Source organism: Zophobas morio, unplaced genomic scaffold (assembly GCF_036711695.1).
Source record: "Zophobas morio isolate AGI-343-1 ecotype UQ-CSIRO unplaced genomic scaffold, CSIRO_AGI_Zmor_V1 ptg000002l, whole genome shotgun sequence".
Lineage (NCBI taxonomy): Eukaryota > Metazoa > Arthropoda > Insecta > Coleoptera > Tenebrionidae > Zophobas > Zophobas morio.
In genome coordinates, this window is record NW_026972107.1 from 340,479 (window position 1) to 350,689 (window position 10,211).

At 32.0% G+C, this 10,211-nt stretch overlaps 2 protein-coding genes across 2 annotated transcripts; one reads left to right on the forward strand and one right to left on the reverse strand.

Moving 5' to 3' along the window:
• Window positions 1-2,521: 2,521 nt before the first annotated feature.
• On the reverse strand, window positions 2,522-4,179 carry LOC135123022 (serine/threonine-protein kinase RIO1). The gene is made up of 2 exons (XM_064047519.1): window positions 2,965-4,179; window positions 2,522-2,909 (listed from the first exon to the last, which is right to left on the reverse strand). The coding sequence occupies exons 1-2, from the start codon at window positions 4,093-4,095 to the stop codon at window positions 2,535-2,537; spliced, it is 1,506 nt and encodes a 501-aa protein (XP_063903589.1). The 5' UTR covers window positions 4,096-4,179; the 3' UTR covers window positions 2,522-2,534.
• A 48-nt stretch (window positions 4,180-4,227) lies between these two features.
• LOC135123028 (probable ATP-dependent RNA helicase DDX49) lies at window positions 4,228-5,785 on the forward strand. Its single transcript, XM_064047532.1, has 4 exons — window positions 4,228-4,317; window positions 4,362-5,067; window positions 5,118-5,473; window positions 5,526-5,785. Exons 1-4 carry the CDS (start codon window positions 4,251-4,253, stop codon window positions 5,744-5,746), a joined length of 1,350 nt encoding a protein of 449 aa, XP_063903602.1. The 5' UTR covers window positions 4,228-4,250; the 3' UTR covers window positions 5,747-5,785.
• Window positions 5,786-10,211: the final 4,426 nt, after the last annotated feature.

The window sequence follows — 10,211 nt, forward strand, 5'->3', positions numbered from 1 at the left end:
AAAACTGAAAAATCTAAAGTTTAAAAACGAAAATTGAAAATCGAAAAAGTAAAAAGTAAAAAATCGAAAAGTTGAAATACTAAAAAGCTCAAATATCGAATTGAAAAAATAAAAAATGGAGAAATCTAAACATCAAAAATTAAAAAATTAAAATTCGAAAATCTGAAATTAAAAAATCGAAAATCTGAAAAATCAACAAATCGGAAAATCGAAACTCGAAAATTAAAAAAAAAATAGAAAATTGAAAAATCGGATAATTCAAAAAGCGAAACATCGAAAAATCGAAAAGCCAAAAAAGTAAAGTCGAAAAACCGACAAATCGAAAAATCGAAAAGTTAAAAATTCGGAAAATTGAAAAATTAAAATACAAAAGAACTGAAATCTCGAGAAATTGAAAAATTTAAAACTTTAATATTTGAAAAATTAAAATATCGAAAAGTTGAAAAATTGAGAAATCGAAATATAAAACAGTCGAAAAATTGAAAAATGTAAAGTTTAAAAAACGAAAAATTGAAAATCCAAAAAGTAAAAGGTCGAGAAGTCTAAAAATTCAGAACTCGAAAAGTCGAAATACTAAAAAATCCTAAAACTCAAATGTCGAAAAATTGAAAAAATAGAAAAATTGAGGAATCGAGAAACTGAAAGATCACAAAATTTAACGAAATATCCAAAAATTGGGAAATTAAAAAATTGAAAATCGAGAAACCAAAAACCTGAAAAGTCGAAAAATTGAAGAACTGAAACTTCGGGAAGTCGAGAAATGGGAAAACCAAAAAATAGATTAATTGAGAAATCGAAAAACTGAAAATTTAGAAACGTCAAAATTTCAAAAATTAAAAAATTTTGAAGAACTGAAAAATCGGAAAATCTAACATTTAAAACATTGAAAAATTAAAATATCGCAAAATTAAAAAATGTAGAAATCTAAACATCAAAAAATCAAAAAATAAAAATTAGAAATTCCAAAACTTAAAAAATTCGAAATTGAAAAATTGAAATATAGAAGCACTGAAATCTCGAGAAATCGAAAAAAACCTAAAATTTTAAAAACTGAAAAGTTAAAATATCGAATACTTTCAATTTTTGAGGAATCGTAGTATAAAACAGTCGAAAAATTGAAAAATCTTAAGTTTAAAAAATGAAAAATTGAAAATCCAAAAAGCAAAAAGTCGAGAAATCGAAAATTCCAGAACTCGAAAAGTCGAAATATTAAAAAATCCCAATACTCAAATTTCGAAAAATTGTTGAAAAATAGGAACAAAATTAACGAAACATCCAGAAACTGGGAGATTAAATAATTGAGAAATCAAGAAGTCAAAAAATTCGAAAAATCGCAAACTTGGAAAATCGAAAAACCGAAAAATCAAAAACCGGAAAAATTGAAAATTTAAAGAATTGAAGAACTGAAGAACTGAAAGATCGAAACTTTGGGAACAAGAAATGGGAAAATAAAAAAACTGAAAATTCTGAAACGTCAAAATTCGACAAATTAAAAAATGCATATAATTAAATATTGGAAAATTGAAAAATCGGATAATTCAAAAATTGAAACATCGAAGAATCGAAAAGCCCAAAAGCAAAAAGTCGAAAAACCGAAACATCGAAAAATTCAAAAACTGACAAAGTGGAAAAATTGATAAATCGAGAGATTGAACAAAATATCGAAACATCCAAATCTCAAAAAATTGAAAAATCGAAAATTTAATAATTCGAAAAATTGAAAAATTAAAACAGAAGAATTAGAAACTCGAAAAATAGAAAAATCTAGAAGTTTAAAAATTGAAAAATTAATACATCGAAATACATACTTATAAATCAGTCGAAAAATTGAAAGATCTACAGTTTAAAAAAGACAAAACTGAAAATCTAAAAAATAAAAAATGGAAAAATCCAGAAAACTCGAAGAAACGAAATATCAAAAATTCCCAAAAGTGAAAGAAAAATGGAAACATTGAGAAATTAAAAGATTAAAAAATTGAGAAATCGAAAAACCAAAAAAACAAGTCGAAAAATCGAAGAATTGAAGAACTAAAAAATCGAAACTTGGAGAAGTCGAGAAATGGGAAAATCAAAGACAGTTTAATTGAGAAAACTGAAAATTTAGCAACGTCAAAATTTGAAAAATCGAAAAAGAGAAATACTGAAGAACTGAAAAACAACTGAGAAATCGAAAAATCTAAAATTTAAAACACTGAATAATTAAAATATCGCAAAATCCAACTTCAAAAAATCAAAAATTAAAAATTCGAAAATCGAAATCGAGAAATCGAAACTCCAGAATTTAATCTAAAAATTGGAAAATTGAAAAATTGAAAATCCCAAAATTAAAAAATCGAAAAACCGAGAAATCCAAAAATCGAAACTTCGAGAAATTCAAAAACTGAGACATCGAGAAATCGAAAAATCAGAGGATCGAGAATCGAGGAGAAAAGTTGAAAATTGAAAAATTTGGCTTGTGTATTGCTCCAAAGCGTGGGAAAACGTGAAAAAAAGCTCATTTTTTGTAGAATATACGAAACTAATGCCGTAAAAATTTATTTTTTGGTGACTTTCTCCTTTCTTTTTTTTACATGTTTTTTGATTTTCGTTTTTCGCTTATCGGCTTGTGCTTCCTTGACCGCTTTTTTGCGCTGTTTCTTTTCGTCGGGAGTTTCGTGTCTTGGCCGTGAGGCGTCAATAAACTTGCTTTTTTTGTCGTCGTCGCTGTCATCTGAGTCTTCAGACTCCGTTTCGTCCAAAATTTCCGGCCGCTGCACCGTTCCGCTTAAGTCGCCTTTTAAACCAACCAGCGTCTTGTAGACTAAGTCGTTCGTAAGGCCGGATTTCGCCTGAGTTATGTCGCGCTCGAAATCGACAACTTCAGTCAAGCGCTTTGGAATATACGCTTGCTTGAAGACTTCTTCTTCAACCTGAAATAACAACACAAAAATAACAATTTTGTAGAAAAATTAATCTAAATAATACTTGTTCTTGGGACGTGATTTCCGTGCGTTGCGCCGCCTTTTCAGCCAAAGCGTCCAAACACTGTTCCATATTCCCCTCGTTGATCGCCGGATCCGTAATAAAGTCAAACAGGTCTTTAATCCCCATAGTCGCCACCTCCTTCTTCTTGAAAAAGTCGCTGATATTCGTGCAATCCTTCCTCAGGAACTCCAAGGCGTGGGGGTGGTCGTGCTCCACCGACTGAGACACGTCAATAATATAAATCTCCCCGCTCAAATACAACATGTTAAACTCCGACAAATCCGCGTGTACCAATTTACACTTGTTGTACATTTTCCACATGACAATGACAACCTCTCTGTAAATCTCGCGCGCTTTGGAGTGCCCCAACTCCACGTCTTTTAATTTGGGAGCAGGCCACCCGTCCTTACCCAAAAAACCCATCAATAAAACGTGCGAGCGCAACAAAATGGGTTCCGGGACGTTCAACCCGTTCGAGTGCATCCGGATTAAATTCCTCATTTCTTTTTCAGCCCACGTGCGCACCATTTTTCGTGGATTATGACGACAATAACCGTGTCTGAACCTGAACTCGCCACTTACATACTTGTCGCGGTCTTTGAAAACCAAAATCGACGTTTTGTAGATTTTAATCGCGATCTGCCCCTTGTCGCTGGACGCGTGGTAAACATTGGCTTCTTTTCCAGTTGAAATACACCCATTGATTTCCGAGATTAAGTTCCGGTTTAACAATTTGAATAAAATCATCCTGGTCCGGGGGTCCATGACTTGTTCAGCGGTCGCGCGATCGTGCTTATCCTTACGTCTGATTTTCTCATTTTCTTGGCGTTTTTCGTTAGCTGTGAGGAAGTTGGTGGCGTGACTGGGCAAAGTGTGCACTTCGTACTTCTCGACGTTGATTTTGTTGGTGTACTTTTTGAAAAGGTTGTCTGGGGGTTGGTAGTTGCTCACTTTGTTGGATGCGGTCTGGGGGTTTCTGCGATTCGTCGAAATTTCATCTTCATCATAAAAAATTTCTGAGTCACTATCGTTACTAAAGTCGTCTTCGAGAGTCAAATTGGTGACATCTGGGTCCTCCTCGGCGTCACAATATAGCTCGTCTTCGTCTAAAACGTCCTCAAGAGTCGTCATTGCGAAAAAACACTACACGCGATTTTTTGAGGTTAGGTGAGGTTATGATTGCTTTGTGACGTATTAAAGCCAACTGTCATTTGTCAAAGCACACGTGCGTTTATTTTTTTGTCACTATTATAATAATAATAAGTGTAGAACAAGTGTAATCAGTGATGACAGACAAAGCGTTCGCCAATTTAGCCCTCAATCCATGGATAATCCGCCAGTGTGCCTCAATAGGTTCGTACAAACACAGCAAAGCCACCCCTAACCTCACTTTCCAGGTGTTAAAACCCCGACCCCCATTCAAGCCAACTGCATCCCCCCGATTCTCAAAGGGCGCGATTGCATCGGCGCCGCCAAAACCGGGAGCGGCAAAACCCTAGCCTTCGCGTTGCCCATAATCCAGAAGCTATGTGAAGACCCATACGGTATCTTCGCGCTGATTTTGACCCCCACCCGCGAACTGGCGTACCAAATCGCCGACCAGTTCGCGGTAATCGGTAAAGTGATGAATCTGCGTCACTGTGTGATAGTGGGTGGCATGGATATGGTGACCCAGGGTCAGGAATTGGCGAAGCGCCCCCATGTGGTTGTTGCCACCCCTGGTCGCCTTTCGGACCATTTAGAGAGTTGCAACACTTTTAATTTTCACAAGTTGAGGTTTTTGGTGGTGGATGAAGCCGATAGGTTGTTAGGGGGGCACTTCGACGAGCAAATTAAAACGATTTTTCAAGCGCTGCCTAAGCAAAGACAGAATCTTTTTTTTTCGGCGACGATTACAGATACTCTTGAGAAATTGAAGAGTGTAACAGGGAAGGACGTGTTTTTTTATGAAGCGCCGGCAGAGGTCGCCACTGTGGAGGAATTGGAGCAAAATTATGTCTTATGTCCAAAGGACGTAAAGGATGCGTATTTAGTGGAGACGATTCGGAATTATCGCACTAATAACGCAGACGGGAATATTTTGGTTTTTACAGACACGTGCAAGTAAGACGATTTTAATTTTTTTAGTTTGTGGTGTTAAAATCGTTTTGTAGGAATTGTCAGATTTTATCAATGACTTTAAATGAAGTGGGGTTTGAAAATGTGGCGCTTCATGCGATGATAAAACAGCAACAGAGGTTAGCAGGATTGGCCAGGTTTAAGTCAAATACGGTGAAAATTCTTTTGGCGACAGATGTCGCTAGTCGAGGGCTTGATATCCCCACCGTTCAGCTCGTGATTAATCATAACGTGCCTAAAGTCCCTAAAGAGTATATTCATAGGGTTGGCAGAACCGCGCGCGCTGGACGCAAGGGGAAAGCCATAACTTTAGTGACTCCGTATGACGTTAAACTATTACAAGCGATAGAAGCACACATCAATACCAAACTCACCGAGTTTAAACTAGACGGTGAGCATGACGTCACGTCGTCTAGGGTTTTTTACTAATATAGTGATTTTAGACAGCGAAGTTGGTAAAATTTTCACGCAAGTTTCGGTCACCAAAGGGGAGGCTTACATAAAATTAGACGAACAAGACTTCTATGAAAAGAAAATGATAAATAAAAGGAAAAAGTGGATTTTGGAAGGGTTGGATCCAGATGAAGAGGAAGAAAAGTATCTGAAACGAGTAAAAAAAAGTAAAAGGAAAAAGGTTAAAGAAATTACTGAGGAAACAAGCTGATTTTGTACTTATATTTTTATAATAAACTTTTAAATTGCACTTGAAAATCACCCACGCAACAAAAAAACATTTCTCAATGTTTTATTATCAGTGTACATAAATACTATGCGGTTGGCAGTGTATGTGTTTTTGTTACGTTTTGTTAAACAATCTTGGAATAATCAACAAAAATAACGAAAAAAGTAATAACATCAACGAAACAACTATAACAATTTTTAGCCGATTGAAGAAAACATGTTTCGGGGATTTACCTAGAGTAAAGCGCGCCAATTTCAAAATACGTGATTAAAATGAGTTATAAGCCTTGAGTCGTTATTTTTTGTTGTTGAAACATTTGTAATAACTGTTTGTACTTGCTAGATACTTGCCAAATCTATTTCGTGGAAAATAGCACAACGTAGGTGCGCCGCTGATCTATATACAAATAAAAAAATAAAAAATTCGGCCAAAGTTATTTCGACGAATTTTCGTTTCTCTCAAAAATGATTATAAAAATTGATTTTGCGGAATTTTACTTGTTCGTGATAACCTCAACAATGTCGAAGGTACTGGTCACAGTGTGATAGAAAAAAATAAGGTTTCACCTTTTTAAAAAAGGGGGCCTCGAGAAGATTTAATATTAAAAAAAAACACACTTGGGACCCCCGAGAAGGTTGCACATTGTAAAAAAAACCTTGGGGCTCCTGAGAAGGTTTTACATTTTTGAAAAATTGGTCGAATGTTGTTTTGATAGAACTTCCCTCGTCCTTGAAGTAAAGTCTAGTAAATACCGTTCCGTTGAAAAATGATGGAATTTGATTTTGAGATTTTTGTTTTTTACCTCTATAAAGAAAAAATTCTGAAAAATCGAAAAGCAGAAACACTGAAAATTCAAATATCGAAAATTGAAAACTTTTGTCGAATGCGGTTTTCGCTTGTTTGATGTTTCGAATTTTCTTGGTTTTTCGACTTTTAGACTTTCCGATTTTTCGACTTTTCGATTTTCCAATTTTTTGATGTTTCAATTTCTCGATCTTTCGTTTTTTTAAATTTCCATTTATCGATTTTTCAATTTTTCCATTTTACGATTTTTTAATTTTTTTTAATTTCCATTTTTCGAATTTTCCATTTCTCGACGTCTCAGTTATTCAATGTTAAAATTTTTCGATTTTTTAAGTCTTCGATTTCTGAAATTTTCGGCACTTCTATTTTGGGAATTTTTTCGTTTCTGTATTTTTCGATTTTTGGAAATTTAATTTTAGATTTTTCAGTTTATCGGTTCTTCGAATTTTCGGCTTTTCGATTTCCAATTTTTTGATGTTTCAATTTTTTCCAATTTCTCGATTTTTCAATACCATTCATTTTTTTTTAAATTTCAGATTATTCGACTTTTCGATTTTTCGTTTTTTTAATTTCCCATTTATCGATTTTTCAATTTTTCCATTTTACGATTTTTTAATTTTTTTAAATTTCCAAATTTTCGACTTTTCGATTTTCCAATTTTTTGATGTGTCAATTTTTCAATTACTCGATTTTTCAATTCCATTAATTTTTTTTTTTAATTTCAGATCTTTCGACTTCTCGATTTTTCGTTTTTTTAAATTTCGAATTTATCGATTTTTCAATTTTTCCATTTCACCATTTTTTAATCTTTTTAAATTTCCATTTTTAGATTTGTCGAATTTTCCATTTGTCGACTTCTCGGTTTTTCAATGTCAAAATTTTTCGATTTTTCGCGTCTTCGATTTCTCAACTTTTCGGCACTTCTTTTTTGGGAATTTTTTCGTTTCTGTATTTTTCAGTTTTTTGATATGTTAATCTTAGATTTTTCAATTTATCGGTTCCTCGAATTTTCGACTTTTCGATTTTTTGATGTTTCGATTTTTCAAATTCTCGATTTTTCAATTCCATTAATTTTTTTTTTAATTTCAGATCTTTCGATTTCTCGATCTTTTGATATTGCAAATTTTCGAATTTTCGATTTTTCCATTTATCAAATTTTCGGTCTTTCGATATTCGATTTTTTTTTATTTTGACCTAACCTGACTGATTCGTTGAATTTTCGATTTTTCAATATTTAAATTTTCAATATGTTTCCTTAGACTTTTCAATTCCTTTGCTTTTCGATTTTTCGATGTTCGAATTTTCAGTTTTTTTTACTTTTCGATTTTCGGTTTTTCCGTTCTTTAGTTTTTAAGTCGAAAAATTGAAAAATCGATATATCTAAAAGTCGAAACATCGAAATCTGGATAATTTCAAAAATCGAAAAATGATAAAATTGAAAAATTGAAAAGCCAAAAAACTGAAACATCGAAAAACCGAAAATTCAAAATACCTGAAATCGAGAAATCTAAAATTAAAGAAACCAAAAAATTGAAACATCAAAAACCGAAAAATCAAAAAACGAGAAATCGAAGAAATTAACAACAAAAAATTGAAAAATCATAATTGAAAATTTCCAAAATTCGCTTCCCAAAATTGATCAATCGATAAATCGAAAAATTGAAAAATCCCAAAATTGAAAAAGAAAAATCGAAAATATGAAAATGGAAAAATTGAGAAATCGCTAAATGGAAAAGCCGAGACGCTGAAACATCGAAAAATTGAGCAATGGAGAAATGGGAAAATCAAAATTTCCAAAAATCGAAAAATCTTTTAGTCAAAAGGTCGGGAAGTCGAAAAATCGAAAAGCCGAAAAATTGAGCAATCGAGGAATGGGAAGAAAAGTCGAGAAGTCGGAAAAGTCAGAAATGGAAAAGTTGAAAAATCACAAAATCGAAAAATCAATCGATCGAAAAATCGAAAATTTAGAAACACCGAAAACTGGAATATTAAAAAATCGAAAAATTTTAAAATCGAAGAAAAATTGAAGAATAGAAAATGAAAAATCTCAAAACGGACATCGAATACCGAGATAGGGAAAATTGAAAAATCGAGAAATCTAAAAATCGAAACATCGAACTCTGGATAATTCCAAAAATCGAAAAATGATAAAACTAAAAAATTTAAAAATCAAAAAAAGTGAAACATCGAAAAACTGATAAATCAAAATACGGGAAATCAAAGAAATTAACAACAAAAAATTGAAAAATCATAATAATTGAAAAATCCGAACATTCGATTTCCAAAAATTGATCAATCGAAAAATTGAAAAATCTCAAAATTGAAAAAGAAAAACGAGATATCGAAAAAAATATGAAAATGGAAAAAAGCTGATACGCTGAAACATCGAAAAATTGAGCAATGGAGAAATGAGAAAATCAAAATATCCAAAAATCGAAAAATCTAATAGTTAAAAGGTCGAGAAGTCGAAAAATCGAAAAGTCGAAAAATTGAGCAATTCGAGAAGTCGAAAAGTCGGAAAAGTCAGAAATGGAAAAGTTGAAAAATCACAAAATCGAAAAATCAATTGATGGAAAAATCGAAAATTTAGAAACACCAAAAACCGGAATATTAAAAAATCGAAAAATTGTAAAATTGAAGAATAGAAAACGAAAAATCTCAAAACTGGGAGATCTAAAACTGAGATAGGAAAAATTGAAAAATCGAAATCTGGATAATTCAAAAAATCGAAAAATGATAAACTGAAAAATTGTATAATTTAAAAACCAAAAAATTGAAACATCGAAAAATCAAAATACGAGAAATCGAAAAATCTAAAATTAAAGAAACCAAAAAATTGAAACATCAAAAACCGAAAAATCAAAAAAACGACAAACCGAAGACATTAACATAACAAAAAATTGAAAAATGATAATTGAAAAATCCCAAAATTTTAATTTTCAATATATTTCCTTTTCGATTTTTCCACTTTCAGTTTTTCAATTCTTCGAATTTTCACATTCTCGATTTTTCAATTCATTCTTCAGTTCTTAGACTTTTGATTTTTCAATGTTCGAATTTTCAGTTTTTTTTACTTTTCGATTTTTAGTTTTTCCGTTCCTTAGTTTTTAAGTCGAAAAATTGAAAAATCGAGAAATCTAAAAATCGAAACATCGAACTCTGGATAAAATCGAAAAATTGAAAAATTTAAAAACCAAAAAATTGAAACATCGAAAAACCGAAAAATGAAAATACGAGAAATTGAGAAATCTAAAATTAAAGAAACCAAAAAAATGAAACATCAAAAAGCGAAAAATAAAAAAAACGAGGAGAAATCCAAAAAATTAACATAACAAAAAACTGAAAAATCCCAAAATTGAAAAAAAGGAGATATCGAAAAAATCCAAAATCGAAAAATCGAAGAGTTGAGGAAAAATCGAAAATATGAAAATGGAAAAAAAGTCGATCGGCTGAAACATCGAAAAATTGGGCAATCGAGAAATGGGAAAATCAAAATATCCAAAAATTGAAAAATCTAATGGTCAAAAGATCGAAAAGTCGAAAAATTGACGGGGAGATCAAAATATCGAAAAGTCAGAAATGGAAAAGTTGAAAAATAACAAAATCGAAAAATCAATTGATCGAAAAATCGAAAATTTAGAAA

Coding starts and splice junctions, on each gene's coding strand:
- LOC135123022 (XM_064047519.1), bottom strand. CDS start 4,095: ATGACGACTCTTGAGGACGTTTTAGACGAAGACGAGCTATATTGTGAC. Junction 2,910..2,964: donor AAATCACGTCCCAAGAACAA/GTATTATTTAGA, acceptor TTGTTATTTCAG/GTTGAAGAAGAAGTCTTCAA.
- LOC135123028 (XM_064047532.1), top strand. CDS start 4,251: ATGACAGACAAAGCGTTCGCCAATTTAGCCCTCAATCCATGGATAATC. Junction 4,318..4,361: donor CCGCCAGTGTGCCTCAATAG/GTTCGTACAAAC, acceptor CTCACTTTCCAG/GTGTTAAAACCCCGACCCCC. Junction 5,474..5,525: donor CACCGAGTTTAAACTAGACG/GTGAGCATGACG, acceptor TAGTGATTTTAG/ACAGCGAAGTTGGTAAAATT.